The following is a 17986-nucleotide window of genomic DNA, read 5'->3' on the forward strand; positions in this document are numbered from 1 at the left end:
CAATTGCCATGTATCCTGTTTTGAACAAATCAACTGTAAGAAAAAGTGTGAACACTAACCAGGTATTTGATAATATTAAGAAAATTATTGGGAGGTCCCGTCGTGGCGCAGTGGTTAACGAAGCCGACTAGGAACCATGAGGTTGCGGGTTCGGTCCCTGCCCTTGCTCAGTGCGTTAACGATCTGGCGTTGCCGTGAGCTGTGGTGTAGGTTGCAGACGCGGCTCGGATCCTGCGTTGCTATGGCTCTGGTGGAGGCCGGCAGCTACAGCTCTGATTCGACCCCTAGCCTGGGAATCTCCATGTGCCGTGGGAGCGGCCCAAGAAATAGCAAAAAGACAAAAAAAAAAAAGAAAGAAAATTATTTTTGGAGTTCCCCCTGTAGTGCAATGCGATAGGCAGCAGCATCTCTGCAATGCCAGGATCCAGGTTCAATCCCCAGCCTGGCACAGTGGGTTAAAGGATCTGGTGTTGCTACAGCTGCTCAGATCTGATCCTTGGCCCGGGAACGTCATATACCATGGGGCGGCCAAAAAAGAAGAAAACTACTTTTAACTTTTTAGGTGTGAAATGGAATGATAATTACATTTAAAGGCGTCTTTATCACTATAATTACATACTGCAATATATGTAGGTAAAGCAATGTGACTGATGTCTGGGATTTGCTTAAAAGTATATGTGAGGGGAGGTTGGCTTACAGATGAAGCCGAATGCTGGGCACTCTGGGATTCATTGCACTATCTATCTTGTCATGTGTTTTAAATATCTCTTCATGCAAGTGCTTTAATAAAGCTTTGATCACCTGAATAATGTTAGACTAGAAGATGAATCTGTATTATCAAAGTATTAATAGTGCACTACATATTAAGACTAGATATATGAAAATGTCTAAATATATACAGAACATATTATTTCCTTTTGAAAATAAGAGATAAGAACATATATTTCCTTTTGAAAATAAGAGATAAGAAAGACTTCCTATCAAATAGATGTAGAAATCTGAAATGGAAATTAAAATTTAGAAGATAGCTGGCAAAGAATCCATTAGTAAGTACACTGAACTGGTTAAATGTTACCAAAAGGAAAAAATAACATGTTGATTGAACAGTGACCACATCATGAAGGGAGTTACACTCTTGTTAAGATTTCTAATGACATGGAAATAACTTAACAGAATATAAAACCATTTAGGTTGTGTTTTTACCTCTAAAGGCGCCTGCAATATTCCAGCCAGCTGTTTGGCCAGCTGCATGTGGTACTGGGTGCCTGAGCCGTAGGTTTCCCTGGTAACTGGGTTAGCTATTCCCATGCTCAGCAAATAGGATTTAAACCTGATGGTCTGTAATGAGGAGAAAAGGCACAAAATGACTTTGCAGAATGAGTCTCTCCACCCAAACATCTGAAATCCTTCCTTCACACATTCTGTTCTAGCCAGCTCTCCTTCTGCGTTTCCATGCTGTGAACTACAGAAGAGTGGGTTTCTCGTTCTTCTCTGTATAAATCTGATTATTATTCTTCCTTCTCCTGTCTCAGTACCTCATATTCCATCTACCCCACAAGTGTGGCGGCAGAGGAGACTTAGAAAATAACTAGGCTCTGTTTAATGCCAACCAAGGGATATAACCGACAACTTAGGAAAAGGGCTGTGACCAGACTGTAGACAAATTCAATGAAACATATCAAATTTTGGAGATGTCGAAAACAACCACTTCTGACATCTTTCAATATCTCTTTTTTCTACCCTCCAAAAAAGGTACTGAAATATCCCGTAATTCTGCTAGAACTAACAAAGTTTTCCCAGTTGACTTTTTCTTGAGCACTTTCATGCGTCCTCAAGTCCTCAAGGAAATCAAACACGACACTAAGGAAGCAAGCTGGTAAATCAGGAAAACATCACTGCATGATTTGTGTAATCTAGTTTCTAATGCTTTCAAAAAGCAACTTATTTACCTCATCTTCTGTGATGTCGCCTTGCTTGTCTTTAATCTTATTAGCAATTGATTTTGACAGCTCTACCATTTCCTTAGCCTGTCAAGAGAACAGTGAAAGACTGAAAAGAAATAGTGTCCCCAAGTGTCTGCTGACAAAATATAGTTTCAAAAGCGTATCATAATTGGAAGGAATTTAATAGGTACAAATGACATATACCTTGACCATTAGCTTGCTCAGGTCTTCAAAGGCCTGAAATGAGAAATAAATTTTTGTTAGAATCTGTCTAAAGAATTAAAATGTTTGAAAGCAATGAAACACTCTATTTCCTTCCCTATGATAAAAATTTATGAAATTTTCTTTAGAACACCAATTTATTTATATAAATATTTATGCAAGGAATTAACCTACCTTATTGTAAGAATTCAGTTTAGCTAAACCATAAATTTGCCAAAACAAATTGCAAACAAAACCTTTTCATTCTTCAAAGTGAAATAGTTATTGATTAAACAAACAAAAGGTGGAGTTCCCGTCCACCTGAAACGAATCAGACTAGGAACCTTGAGGTTTCGGGTTCAATCCCTGGCCTCGCTCAGTGCGTTAAGGATCCGGCGTTGCCATGAGCTGTGGTGTAGGTCGCAGATGTGGCTTGGATCCTGCGCTGCTGTGGCTCTGGCGTAGACCGGTGGCTACAGTTCCGACTGTACCCCTAGCCTGGGAACCTCCATATGCCGCGGGTTTGGCCCTAAAAAGACAAAAAAGACAAAAAAAAAATAAATAAATAAACAAACAAAAGGTGACATGAGTAATAGTTCAGAAAATATTATTTACTGTTTTTTGACACGAGTAATAAAAACGTGTCATTGGTTTCCCCCAAAAACATTTCCAGGTAGGGGGTCAAGACTCAAAGGCTCTGTGAGGCTTTCCTGGCTGGAAATGGCAACAGGCAGCTGTGGAAATAGTTCTTTGGGTCCAACAATTTTAGCTTTAATAGCAAGTGTGATTTAACTTGAACTGGCACCCTCAGCCTCTGAATATTAAACAGACTCCACTTGTAGCTTTGAATAGAGTGGATATCACAAAAGTAAAGCAATGTGAATGCCACCAAAACATATCTCAACCAAACCCATCAACAGCTGAATTCACTACAATAAGTACCTACTTCAAAGTCCTCTTCAAACGTAATCACACCTATTTATAATACATTTGTTTCAAATCACTAAAAATACACTTCCAGTGTTAGAACATCCTCTAACTGATGTGCACAGATGTTATTTTGTAAAACCGATTAAGCAACCTGTCCCTAATTGAAAACTCTTTCAATCCACATAGAACAGTGGTCAGCAGGTTCTGACGGGCTGGTGCCATTGGAATTACATGCAGGGAAGTATCCCCCATCTGCAAAAGGATTTTGCTAAAAGAATAGAATACTGTGCACAATTCTTACGGCCGACTCACCAGGCTGCTCCTGCAAACAAAGGGGGACAAATGTGCACACACCTAACAGGAATTTCCTCAGATAAACAAAAGGCTTAAACGCTGGATTCTTATCAGCAACAGCCAGCAGATGCAGGAAGCCTTTTGTGGGAAACTCGGGGCACCAGCTCTGAAACTAAGGCAATTCCAACATTTAAATGGAGGGCAAATCACACGCCACCCTTGTTTTCAAAGTTAAAACGCCAACACTTTACATACTTAGATGTTTAGTTTGCACAGACAAACTACTAATACCTATGTGTAAAAGCAAGAGTTTAAAATTTGTATGTGGTAAGTCGTTTGATGTACTGTATTATAGTTTCACAGAAAAAATTTGCTAAAGGTAATAGTGAGCCTACACAGAATACATAAACTAGCCCTTATCGCTTAGAGTCCATACAAAAATAAATACAAACATTTGAGTGCCTTGGAAGAATTACCTACAAAATATTTTAAGTAATTATAAAGCATAAACAAAAGCCTCCTCACATCTAGTGTTATTCTAAAATTTGGTATTAGCCAACTATCCAAAAAAAATGGGTGGAAAAACCACCTACAAAAAAGCTAAAGGAATATATGTACAAATACAAAAGAGATGCACATGCCCATCGTGTTATTTTATCTGCCAGTTTATAGAACTTTCTATTCCTCTACCTGGTCCAAAGTTGAACTTTCACTCCAAGTTTGAAAAAAAAGGCATCTGTTTTAAAACCACGGGGTACTCTCAAGCCATTTTACAGCATTTTTTCCTTACCGATTTTCAGTCATTACTTTGGTGGTCAGACTTGGGAACTATTAATACATACCTGAATTTTCTGTTTTGATATCCTTTATTCTGAATTTTGCATATTCTGTTCCCTCTACCTGGGTCCTCTTATCCCTACAGGTCATCTGCGGGCGCCCACTTGACTTGCAAGCCTTGACTTCCATTACTTCTACTAACGAGGCCCCCCGACCCCATTAGAAGCTAGGGGCTAGGTTTGTGTTCCTGTTGTAGCCACTCACATTGGAGAGGAAGCCAGCCTGCCTGTCTGCCGGCACGCCAGGACAAGCCTAAAACATCTGATGTAGGGCTTGCACTGAGCAGAGAGCAGAGTAAGTCAGTGACCTGCACAAGAGCCCAGTGTTTGTGCAGAATCCACTGAGCTCTGCAACTCCAAGAAAAGTACACTACAACACAATAACTTTTCATAAATTAAGAAAAACATTATTTTGAACACCAAGTTACTATGGTTGCATTCAGAAAAAGGGATACTTATAATACAAAATTAGCTCACTGTTCCAGGCCAGCTCCAAAAGTGTCACACAAAAGGATGACTACAAAAGCCCCTGGAAAAGGACAGTGAGAGCACCTTCTGGGTGGCAGAGAGGGGCCATGATGTAGCAGACCACACTCGCTGCTAACCAGGAGGCCTGAGTTCTCAGAGTTCTAGTTCCAAAGCTACTCACTAGCCCTGAGATGCTTCCCTCTCTGGATAGTACAAACCCTACTAATGCTAAGAGGCTGGAATTTTATGGGAATAGGAGATTCTAGGAAGATGGTGGCTGTGGTAGCATAGTTTCTGAATCTCTCTAAATCCCAACATTAAAACGGGGCAATAAGGAGTTCCTACCATGGCACAGTGGGTTAAGATTCTGACTGCAGCAGCTCAGGTCAATCTCTGGCCTGGCATGATGGGCTAAAGGACCTGGAGTTGCCATAGCTGTGGCATAGGATTCAATCGCTGGGCCCAGGAACATTCATACACCACAGGTTGTGCGGCCATACAAGTTCAAAAAATAGGCCATACATTTTTTTTTTTTAATTAAAAAAAACAAAAAACAGGCAAGTAGACCTCAAAACCAAAACTCCACAGGCAGCATATACTACAAAACTAAGTGACAAGATATCCACAAAAACACCCAAGAGACAAGAAAGTGGGGACAAACCACCAAGAGCCACAAGACCTGCATGACATCGGCATCAAGGCAGGAGAAAGAAAAGGGAAGCACAGGGCATCTGACGGATCTGAGAATAAGACCCCAAGGAGCCAAGAGGACTCACTGCAAAGCAGACGGGCTGCCTTAAGGACAGAGACTCAAACGGGGAGGGCTCTGCCCTCTTCAGGAGTGGGCGGGTGCAAGAGCTCCTCGGGAAGGGCTGAAGCCGCTTGGAAAAGCATGAAAGTGACCCTCCAGGCTCACCTTCCCACACAGGGACCCCCACTGGGGACAAACTCCTGAGAGAGGAACCAAAAACCGAGCAAAAGAGGGATAACAGTTGCAGGGGAGAAGGTCCAGCTAAAAACAGGGGATGCAGCAGGGAATCCCAGGAGCGGGCTGCCCCCTCCTGCAACACCACGTGGACACACGGAAGGGAGCGCTCTGAGCAGTGAGAAAAGCCTCCCTGAACTAGGTCTTCCTTCCCGTAAAAGTTCAGGAAAACTAAGGTCACCCAAAAATTAGCAAGAGCTAATCAAAGCCAAATCCCACACAAGGCTATTATTTAAGGAAAAAGAAAATCAGGTGCAGAAAAACGCTACAGCCACTGAAAGCATGCTAGAAAGATACACTCAGAGATCAGATCAAAAGTTTACCTTTTCTTTCAGAATGAGCTAATAGATGTTAATAAAAGGACACAAGCTATGAAAGGACAATATAAATCAGAAATGAGGTGACAAGACTCAAGAAAGAATATTTTAAGTTTTTTGAAATAAGGACTGCACCAGACAGAACGCAAGAGGAATAAAGACAACAGATAAAATCCTCAGGGAAAGAGCAGGTGAAAAGGGGGAAATTTTTCTAAAGTAAAAAAGAAATGAAAAAGATAAAAAGGGTCTGGGAAAAAGAAAGGGGGAAGACGGCAGTAAAGCTGCAACACACAGTCAGTAGGAGTCTCAGAAGAAGAAGAAAAAAGGAATTATTGAAAATTGTAGAAAAACTTCCCTGAAATTAAAACATTTCTGAAACCAAATATTGAAAGCATATTGTGTACCAGAGACTAACAATCCAGAATGACCAATAGACAGACTAGACATTCTAGTAAAATTTTACCAAGTTTTATTTAAAAAAAAAAGTCCTCTGGGCAACTAGGAAAAGCAGCAAGTGACTTTAAAGAAGGGAAAAATTAGGTTATCATCACTTTTTGGCAGCAACACTTCATGTCAGACAAAAAAAAATGAAAGTCACATACAGAAGTCACTTCAGGAAGGGAAATGCGAGCCAAGGGTTACAAATCCAGCAAAACTGACCTCCATGTAGAAGGAATACGAAGAAGCCAGAACTCAGGGAATGTGGTTCCCATGAGCACTTTGTGAAAAATCTCCTAGAGGATGCGCTCCGGACAACCCAAATGACCAGAGCCAGACGGACTAAGGACCGGTGGTGGTACCCGCACAGTCACTGTGAGGGGAGAGAGGTGTGGAGGCTGAACCCTCAGTGTAGACATGGCACACTTACATTTTACCCGTGGGAAGAAAGGGGAGAACATACACACAAAAAATCATTCTAATTGTCTCAGTAATTATTTGCTAGGGTGGTCCTGAAATTGAAGAGGAAGCATCAGTATGACCTCATGAGGCACCTTTATTTAAAAAAAAAAAGAAAAAGAAAAAAAATCTTTGCTCTTTCCACTGAAAAGGCCTAGAAATAAAGATCTACCCAACAGGGATGCAAATTCCTAGCAGGCAGACTGTGCTTCTGAAACACCATTTCCCACTAAAAGAAACCAGAGCTTCTCAGATAACTGGTTGATTCCAGATCCAGCGCAGAAATATGCAAGACAGTCCTGGTATTTTTGTCACATTTGACAGTAAGGAAGCAAAGTCCACCAGGTCACATAAAGACCACTCGGGAGCCAACCTAAAGAGGCTCCCACTGGCCAAAGATGGGACAATTTGAGCTTTAAATAGGAATAATAATTGCAATTGGTTGAAACCATCAAACATGTTGAAATGTATAAATTCATAATAATACGTGAAAAAAAAACTAAGTAGTTGCCTTCGGAGGAGGATAGGGACCAACCGATCGTCCAGATGATAAAAGAAAGGGCACTTAGGCTGCCTTCCTTCTATGAAGTGCATCACTGAGTAGCAAACAGTAATGCAGGGAAGCAAATCTTTAAAAAGTATTCCAACTAATAAATTACAAATAAATCACAGAATATCACCATCTGCAACCACCAATGAACCAAAGGTCTATGCACTGGATACTGACAGCTGCTAACCCCATAAAAAGAGGTTTGATGAAGGAACACGGTGTCACCTCCGGCCTCACCAAGGGATCACACACGAGTCTGATCAGGCCTCTGGATCCACTGCTAATGTGCAGGAAATACAAAGAGCTGATGAACACACACAAGTTCAAAAAGCCATTGGCAAAACCCAGACCACAGCTCTCAGTAGGTTCAAATGCCCTGGTCCCTGAACAAGAATCCACAGCCAATGAGTAGGCCCAGATTAGGGCTACAATGATCGATTTCATGTGCCAACCTGCCTAGATGGTGGGGTGCCCAGGCATCTGATCAAGTATTACTCTGTGTGTGTGTGAGGGAGTTTCCACGTGAGGTGAGCATTTGAATCTACAGACTGAGTTAAGCAGGTGGCTCTCCTGAACCTGGGAGGGCATCTTCCAGCCTGCTGAGGGTCTGACAGAACAAAAAAGCTGGCAGAAGGGAGAACTGGCTCTTTCTCTGCCTGACTGCTGAGCTGAGACATCAGAATCACCCTGACCTTGGACCAGGACTCAGTACCACGACCACTCCCCGCTCTCAGCCCTTCAGACTCTGGCCAACATTTCTATCACCAGCTTTCCTGGGGCACCAGCTGGCAGGTCCCCACAATCACGTGAGCCAATTCTTCATAATAAATCTCACTGCATATATAAAAGATAGGAAAACATAGATACACAGATACCTCTATCTATAGAGCTATATAGATATAAGCACGTCTATACCGACGTATCGAAATCGAAATCTGTTATGGGTTCTGTCTCTCTGGAGAACCTTGACTAATACAGGTAATCAGTAATTATTTCCAGTTAAGACTTCATTTGACTGAGATACATCTCTGAAATTCTATGAACAGCACTAATTAAGGAATTTTACTTTCAAACTATTATGAAAACTAAAAAATTACTTCACAGAATCAGTTCATCAAAGTCCAAGACCATATAAACCAACGATATGTTTAGATGTGCTAATGAATTGCCAAAATCTAATGCTAAACTTTCTTCACTAGAGTTCTTTCCCCTTCACTTGAATTTCCTCAGATCTGATGAGTTTCAGGAAAAGGGCAACACACGTGCTTCAGGGTGGCTCTCCGGGAAGAGACAAGCTGGGTTGAGCCATTCTTACTGGCTGGCCCTTGAGTGGACGGCAGCATAAAATCGTGTGGTGTCCGGCCAGAGGCAAGGGTCCCAGAACAGCACTGTCCATCAGCGAAGTTACCCAAACATCCACCAACAGCTACTTACACAGAGCACCCTGAATTCCTCAGGAGTATCCTCCCAGGAACTCCATCTAGACTTTAAAACTTACGCACAATAAACCACAAGGTTTTCAAACATCACAGAAGACAAATCTGTGTTTCTTTTTGGTTCCTTTTTGGAAAAGTTTTCTTAAAAAACACGTTTGGGCTAAATCATGCCAACCTGAAATGGCCTGTTAAACAGCGTAAGAGACTGCGTGGCTTTAGGCAAACGAAACACATCCCAGTTCACAGAAAGGAGTCAGTCTCAGCTGAATCCAGAAGAATCAACAAGATGACTGAAAAAGCAGCTGATGGGAACTTGAGCGGTTACCTCAGAAATGTTTTTGTCAGTTTCTTTTCTTTTTTCTTCCAGTTTCCTTTCAATACCTACAATTCCTACAGCCCTTATTCTTCCTGGCTGAAAAACAAAAGCAGAAAATTAAATGTGCAAAATAGGAAGGACACAATCTTTTGTAACCCACCACATTGTGTTTTCAATGGCGGGAGAGGACCCACAAAGAACCACGGAAAACAGCACACAATCGCATCTAGTTTCCTTTCAAAACAGTTGTCAGTGTCTTGCCATCACAATGACCGTCAAATCATTACAAAGAAAGAAGGAACATAACAACAGATGGCATAGTTTACTCTGTATTTTCGACATGAATTAGACTTCCTCTTCATTTTGGTTCTTCGGCGAGTGCTTGTGTATGTATCAGATATTTAATCAGGGTCTCAAGTGTGCACAAGTGCTGTAGTTAAAATTTTGGTTCCTGACCATTATTATACAAGCTACTTTTACACATTTGAGTGTCTGTCCATAGTTGGTGGTTCTTCAGATTGGCCTGGAAAATGTCACCCAGAGTTACTGTCTGTTCTCTCAGATGCAGAGAGATTAAGATATTAATTGATATATTAGTATTTTAAATAATAGAGTATAGAAAGTGGACACTAATTTCTATCACCCCCAAATTACCCTGATAAGTAGTCCTGTATTATTACTAAGTGTCTAATGTCTATAGAGCACTAAATTAGGTTCTGCGAAAATAAGTTTTTAATTAGAATATCATTTTTTTTTCCTGATAAGTTCAATAATCACAGAACTCTTTTCCCTTAATGAAGCTGCAAGTACAGAGCTAAAAATACTAGATTAGGAAACAGTTGAAAAAAATACCTGGGGTCCCCGATTTGATTGTAATGACTGGGAAACCGGCATATTCTCCCATCTTCTCTGTGTCATTTCCTCTGATAAACGCCTGTAAAACTGTTACACACACACACACACACACACTTTAGATGAGTCAGTCAGGCTGTGCCATCTTTGTACAAATCACTACTTAACACTTCTTTAGTTGAAAGGTCTGTTCAGTCATTTGCAACAAGCCTAGAATTCTCAGACACATCAAAGGAAATCAAAGGAAGTTCTTTTCTTGGATCAACTTCAGAAAGCACAAAGGAGAAAAAAAAAAAGGAACTGACCTATATAAAGTGAACTATTCTCAACAAAGACATGAGTGACAATGAAATAAATGGACTTAACTTTAAACAATTCTGCATATGCGGATTGTTTTCAATCTATAGCAAAACAGACACAGTGCCAAGAAAAACACACAGCCATTATCCATGAAGGAAGCCGAGAATAATTTGTCAGGTTAAAAATGTGAGGCCAGATATTAGGGCCAAAACATGCTTATGCTCTTAAAAAAATCAACTGCATTTTTTAACTACAGTTAGTTAACTGTAACTGAGATTAACTTCAGTTAGTCACTTAAATGTGCTTAGTGCCTCCTGTGCAAAGAACACTGGGTCAGGTGCTATAGAGAAAAAGAACAAGAAATGCATGATCTCCGAGGGGCGATACACACTCATCCTGTCCCTTTAACCAAACCAGACCACTGAGCATTTTACTGGGAGTCTAGTGCCATGACTTCAGCCTATTTCCAGGCTCTGCTTTTTCCTGCGACCACTGAAACTCAGACTTCATATTCTCCACCGATAATGCTGAAGACAGCATAAAAATGTTATTGAAAAAATATGCTGAAGCCTGGTAGGCTGAACAATATTGCCTTACATCCTACTGACAAACAACAACCAAAATACATACAAGCACGTTTCTAAGTGGATAGTATTCATAAAGAAACTCACCTCAATCTGGCCATGTTCTTTGAAGGAGAGCTTGATGTAGGAGTTCTTACTGCTCTGGAATGGGCCAGGTTCTTTGTTAGAAGGAGCTGGGTGCAGATGAACCACTATTTTGGCACTAAGAAAGGGCAAATGTGATGTATTTAATTGCCTTTGTAAGATCACTTTTTTTTTCTTTACCCATGGGATCAATTCTGAGCTGCATCTGCAGAAACACTGACTAGATCCTTAACCCACTGCACCAGGCTGGAGACTGCAACTCCAGCGGCCACAAAGACAACACCAGATCCTTTAGCCCACTGTGCCACAGCCGGAACTCCTAAAAATCATTAATTCCACCTTTATAACTTTCAATATATTTCAGCTAACTTTTAAAGTTCATGTAGAGCAGTTCCCATCATGGCTCCACAGTAACGAACCCAACTCATATCCATGACGATGCGAGTTTGACCCCTGGCCCCACTCAGTAGGTTAAGGATCCAGCATTGCCGTGAGCTGTGGTGCAGGTCACAGACGTGGCTCAGATCCTGCATTGCTGTGGCTGTGGTGTAGGCTGGCAGCTGAAGCTCTGATTCAACTTCTAACCTGGGAACCTCCACATGCTGCAGGTGTGGCCCTAAAAAAAAAAAGGGGGGGAAAAATTTAAAACATAAACTTAAAAAAATAATAATAAATTAAAAAAAATAAAGTTCATGTAGAAACAAAGAATATCCTGAACGGAATCCTTTTAAAGTCTGGATCAATTCAGTATTAATGAACCTTTCAACAATATCTCTACTTAAAATTTATAATTGTCTTTTTTTAGGGCCGCACCTGTGGCATATGGAGGTTCCCAGGCTAGGGGTCAAGCCGGAGCCGCAGCTGCCAGCCTACACCACAGCTCACAGCTCACTGGATCCTCAATCCACTGAGCAAGGCCACAATCGGACCCACATCCCCATGGATCCTAGTTGAGTTCGTTACTGCTGAGCCATGACAGGAACTCTATCTACTTACAATTTATAAGCTGTGAACCCCTCAAAAAAAAATCAACTTACTAACTCAGAGTAAATAAAAATGTGCTTCTAGGGGATAAGTTCAAAATAAATTTGCGAAATTGAAGGTGGTTTGTGCTACTGGTTTATGATTAGGATTTTCCATCTACAGAATCATCCCCAAAGGTTACCAGGGGGCCTATGACTTCTGCCAAAGCATACTACCTTATTCATTTGAAAACAAAGTGTGAAAACTCAGCTGTGTAAAACTGGCCAGCTGACACTTTATTAAAACTCCATCCAAAACTAACAATCTACAGTGTCATTTTTGGAAAATGCCATTCAGTCAACAACATGCTCCAGAGAGATAGCCAATACCAAAAACAAATCTCAAAAGGCAGCTGCTCTAGGAACACAAACTACCATGAGCTTTATGGCTTCTGTTCTCTTCTCCGCTATTAAAACACCACTATATTTGCTCAGTTTTATGTCTCTTTTTTCCCTACCAGCTCAATAAATAATCTTCTATAAATATGAGCAAAACCAAAATATTCAACGCATCTTGCATGCCTATCTTAGAGCTTTTTCTTTGTGACCACAGTATAGATGCATCGATGACTCGAAGTTACTTTGTCTGGGCCCACTGGCTTGCCTGAATATCACTCTAAAATTGAAACACCATGTGTGGGGCCTCCTTGATGTAACAATGCTTTGGTGAACTGGGGCCAGACTTGCATGAACTCTTCATCTATTCCTTTGTGATGAACACCTTCAAGTGAGGTGAGCAAATAAGACTGGAATAAAGGCAGGATCACAGGACTGTTTGAACTGAACTGTCAGAACAACAAAATACCTAGGACCAGGGGACTGAGCAAAAGCATTATACAATCTTTAAAATGCAAACACCCGAGCCCTGCCTATCAGACTTTGTCAAAGGAAACCTAACAAAAGGCTAAACGATGATACAAAATGAAGTTTAAAAATCCCGAAGTCAGCATAAAAAAAATCCATGGTCATTTTTCATATATTCACTTCTTGGATGATTCAACTGCCATATTTTACCAAGTTTAAAATACACTCATTCAGGAGTTCCCACTGTGGCATACTGGGTTAAGAATCCAACTGCAGAGCTCCCATCAAGGCTTCGCAGTAATGAACCCAACTAGTATCCATGAGGAGGCGGGTTCGATCCCTGACCTTGCACATTGGTTTATGGATCCGGTGTTGCCATGAGCTGTGGTGTACGTCCCAGACTCGGGTGGGATCCTGCATTGCTGTGGCTGTGGTGTAGACTGGCAGCTACTGCTCTGATTCGACCCCCAGCCTGGGAACTTCCATGTGCCAAGGATGCAGACCTAAAAAGACCAAAAAAACAAACAAAAAAATCCAAGTGCAGTGGCTCAAGTCACTGGGTAGGCTCAGGCTCTACCCACAGCCGGGCGCAGTGGGTTGAGGGATCCCACAGCACTGCAGCTGAGGTGTGGGTCCCAGCTGTGGCTCGGATTCAGTCCCTAGCCTGGGAACTTCCACGTACTACGAGTGCAGCCATTAAAAATAAAAGGAAAAAGAAAAGAAAAAGAATGACTTCCATTTAATCAATGAGTTGGAAGGAGGATAACACCTTCCTTTTTTTAACATACATATTTTTTCTCCAGTTTTTGATATAATCGACACAGCACCGCATGAGTTTGAGGCCCAGAGCATAATGACTTGACTTATATTCATCAAGAAATGACTACCACAGGAAGTTTAGTGAACACCTAACACAAAATGAAAGAAACAGAAAATTTTTTTCCTTGTGATGGGTACTCTTAGGGTTTACTCTCGACACCTTTCATACATAACATACAGCCGTGTTAATTATACTCATCACGGGTACATTACATTCTTGCTGGAAGTCTGTGCCATCCGACTCCCCCATCCAAGTCCTCCTCCCCCGACACTCTGCCCCTGACAACCACAAAATCTGATTTCTTTTTCCATGAGTTTTGAAGTATAATTGACCCACGAACACTATTTCTCTTACACAACAGAGTGATTCGATACATCTGTCTATTTCAAAATGATCCCCACGAGAGGTCTAGTGATGTCACCCCACAGAGCTATGATACACTTACTGACTGTATTGCCCACACGGTACCCTTCATGCTCATGGTTCATTTATTTCATAACTGAAAGTCTGTGTCTCTTAATCTCCCTCACCCATGTCTCTCCTCCCCCAGGATAACACCTTCCCAGAGGAGCTCTGACCAATGACCGTCATTCCCAAAGCCCCAAACACAGTCGTTAGACTCACTCCCACATTAGCAGTCGTGGCAATGACCGACCAAGCAATGCATCACCCAAGTTAATGGTGACAGCCTGACTGGAGATGCTGCAGTGAATAAAGACTATGATATACAGACCTTACCTTTTCCCAATTCCAGCTGCCTGTTCTTCAATGAACACAATTTGGGAAAGAGGAATGGCCATGCAGCACTCCTGGGAGGGAATCAGAAGAAAACGTGGTCCATAAAACGCATTAGAAATCCTTGTTTCATAGATTTTCCTAGAGTGCCACGTACCTTTAAGGTACCTAATAATTAAAACAATAAAAAATAACATGGGAGTTCCTGTTGTGGCTCAGCAGGAATGAACCCATGAGGATGTGGGTTCAATCCTTGGCCTCGATCAGTGGGTTAAGGATCCAGCATTGCCATGAGCTGTGATGGAGGTCACAGACACGGCTCAGGTCCTGCATTGCCATGGCTTTGGGGAAGGCCAGCAGCTACAGCCCCAATTTGACCCCTGGCCCAGGAACTTTCACATGCCGTGGATGCGGCCCTAAAAAAAAAAAATTAAAAAAATTTTTAAATGACAATGTTATTCTATTTCTTAAATAAATTTAGGGAAAACTGAATGAAAAAAAGATAGTGGTAGGATTTTTCTTCATGGAATAAGTTTAAAAACAGCTATAACTACCTGTTTTTTTTTTTTGTTGTTGTTGTTTTGTCTTTTTGCCATTTCTTGGGCAGCTCCCGCGGCATATGGAGGTTCCTAGGCTAGGGGTTGAATCAGAGCTGCAGCTGCTGGCCTACACCACAGCCACAGCAATGTGGGATCCGAGATCCCCAACCCACTGAACAAGGCCAGGGATCGAACCCGCAACCTCATGGTTCTTGGTCAGATCGTTAACCACTGAGCCACAATAGGAACTTCTATAACTACCTATTTTTATAGGAGGTACATCCTGTAAAAAGTATTTATATGAAAATTTTTTACATATAATATATTCTTATATGGAAAACAAAATAGAACAAGCAAATCAAAACAACCTTAAGGAGTGCGTTTTACACCTGATTTTGTCCCTTTATAATTTTCCATACTTCACTCACCTACTAATTTTTAACAGAAAATACTAATGTGGCTTCCCTTTATTGGTACATATAATTTTCAAATTATTACAAATTCTTGGCATTTAATAGGTCTAAGGATGTCTAAATGAGCCTCTTTATATGATAATAAAAAAATTATACTAAAATTAATTGAATTAGTAAGCATATGGTTTAAGGCTACCTATCCCTCCAAAAAAAGATTCCTTTCTTGAAAGTGTATTTCTTTTAAAAGAATTAGACAACATTAACAGTTCTAAGGCATGCATTATCAACAAGGACAACAGCGCCACGAAGGGGGCACAATTTGTTATTTTATTTTATTTTGTCCTTTTAGGTCCGCGCCAGCGGCACATGGAGGTTCCCAGGCTAGGGGTCTAATTAGAGCTGTAGTCACCGGCTTACGCCAGAGACACAGCAACGCGAGATCCGAGCCACATCTGCGTCCTACACCACAGCTCACAGCAACATCGGATCTTTAACCTGCTGAGCAAGGCCAGGGATCGAACCTGCAACCTCATGGTTCCTAGTCGGATTTGTTAACCACTGAGCCACGATGGGAACTCCAGAAGGGGGCACAATTTGGTTCTAGCGGCAAAGAGCCTCAGTACAGTATACAGTTTATCCATGGAATGAAAATTTCACGTAGGGTCAGCAATTATGAAAATAACAGAAGAGACCGCTTACTTTGCTGGCAACACTAAAATTGATATACTTCCTTACTTTTAAGATAAAGATCATTGGAATAAAGATACCAGGTCTACATACATAACTTGTTCTTTCTTCCTCGAAATGAAAACATGGGGGATTCCTCCTCTTGCTGAGCCATGTACGGCAGTTCCTCTCAATGTCTAGGTAAAAGCACGCACTTCTCGGCAGACCTCGCCTCCTGACTCTCGACAATTATCAGGGAGAACCAGGTGCTTTAAGGACGTGTTAGTTTAAGGACCCCTGACAATTGACCGGGTCATTCGGGTGTGGGGTGGGATCTGATTAGTGTTTAAAAACCAGGAGTCGCCAAGATTCTCTGCAGAGTCGCTATTGACTGCTCTGGGGCTGAATGAGGACCGGATCCTAACTCCTCTCTCTGTTCCACATTCAGAGAAACCACATGGGACAGACTCTTCTGACATCCGGAAATAAAAATGTGTTGCATCTATTTACAGTTTTACCACAAAGGGGAAAAACCAACTTCTGTGATTTAAAACCTAGAACAAATGCAAAAATACTGTATCTCACATGATTTTTCTGATCTCTCCAAATCAGTCGGTGTGTACTAAGAAGGAGGGTCCCGGCATCAAATTTAATCTAGAAAAACAAGATCATCACAAAATATTAGTAACATTTCACTCAAGGTAGTCCAGGTTTTCTTCCCCCAGAATTGCACGACAGTAAGTCAATCTCATAAGTAAACATTTTAGAATTAGCTTTATCACAAGTTAAAGAGAAGCAATGCTACACACTTTGTAAGCCTTGCTAAAAGGAGGAAAAAACTGCGAACAACCTAAATACCTAAATACGCGGATAACTAATAGCGGAGTGGTTAAGTCAAGTGTGATACATTCATACTAGGGAATCCATGCAGAGGTTAGAAAGAATCTTGAGTAGAGCCACAAGTGTTATCTATTTCTACGACGTGGCGACAGGTTAGTGAGGAAGAAAGCAACGGACAGCGTATTGCTTATAATATAATCAGATAGAAAGATACAGATTAACCCTATATCCCCCAAACTACATACGAGATTTACCTACAGAGAGATAGACAGATGTGTGTACACACATATACGTACACATATAAGTAGTAGAAAAAGGTTTAAATGGGATACTCATTGCTCTGTTAACAATGGTTATCTCAGAAAAACGATGAGGGAACGGAAGAAAGAAGCAAAGGACCCTTTTTCAAAACTATATACATCATTACTGAGTGAATTTTTACCGTGAGATTGAATTTGTGAATAACACCTGTAAAAATTTTTCTAATGATTTTTAAGTAACAAGAAAATCCAGAAAAAGACACAACACATGCAAAATAACTCTGAATGGAGATTGAATCAATGGCACTGAGACATCAGGGATGCCCGGTAGGAAAAAAAAAAAGGTAGTTATACCTAACAGTGTGACAGAATAAATTCTGGATAGATCAAATATCTGAGTTAAAATTTTATAAAAGCACTAGGAAAAAAAATCATAAGAGAATTTTTAAAATCACTTCAGAGTGGAGAAAGTCTTTCTAAGAAAAAATATTAACCCCATCTGCATTAGAGGAAAAGACTGACCAATTCAACTCCACACATAGGCAACCACACAAATTCTTCACGGCAAAAACCACCAAAGGCAAAGATAGCAGACTGGGAAAAATAATTCTAACCCACATCAGAGACAAAGGGTTAAAGTCCTTAATAGACATAGTACCCTTACAAATCAATAAGAAAATAGCCCACGTTCCATTAGAGAAATGAGCAAAGACTGTTAATAGAAAGTTCACAGAAAAGGAATACAAATGACTCAAACACATTAATTGATGCCCAACCGCATATATAATAAGAAAAAGGCAAATTAAGAGAATGTCAAGATACCCCTTTTATCCATGAGATTGGCAGAGGTCCAAAAGTTTGCTAACTGTGCTGGTGACGTGTTGAAGAAATAAG

The 17986-nt window shown here is 41.0% G+C and overlaps 1 protein-coding gene across 5 annotated transcripts in view; it reads right to left on the reverse strand.

Moving 5' to 3' along the window:
* VPS36 (vacuolar protein sorting 36 homolog) overlaps nt 1–17986 on the reverse strand; it is a 34099-nt gene that overhangs the window by 8729 nt on the left and 7384 nt on the right. For 3 of the 5 annotated variants that reach the window (XR_014819344.1, XM_005668376.4, XM_003130947.5), the window contains exons 2-9: nt 16578–16646; nt 14378–14448; nt 10997–11111; nt 10026–10115; nt 9183–9269; nt 2148–2180; nt 1950–2027; nt 1204–1338 (exon numbers count right to left, since the gene is read on the reverse strand). Coding sequence is in view for 3 of the 5 variants with exons in the window: in XM_005668376.4 (XP_005668433.1) it covers nt 1204–1338; nt 1950–2027; nt 2148–2180; nt 9183–9269; nt 10026–10115; nt 10997–11111; nt 14378–14448; nt 16578–16646 (678 nt within the window). In the remaining 2 variants the exon portion in view is untranslated. Of the gene's footprint in view, nt 1–509; nt 1339–1949; nt 2028–2147; nt 2643–4210; nt 9270–10025; nt 10116–10996; nt 11112–14377; nt 14449–16577; nt 16647–17986 lie in introns of all 5 variants that reach the window. The other 2 variants (XR_014819343.1, XM_084981577.1) reach the window with 2 other exon arrangements.

Source organism: Sus scrofa, chromosome 11 (assembly GCF_054392235.1).
Source record: "Sus scrofa isolate SSC_HxYL_T2T_F1_AM1 chromosome 11, Sscrofa_HxYL_maternal_Yorkshire_Landrace_v2.0, whole genome shotgun sequence".
Classification (NCBI taxonomy): Eukaryota; Metazoa; Chordata; class Mammalia; order Artiodactyla; family Suidae; genus Sus; species Sus scrofa.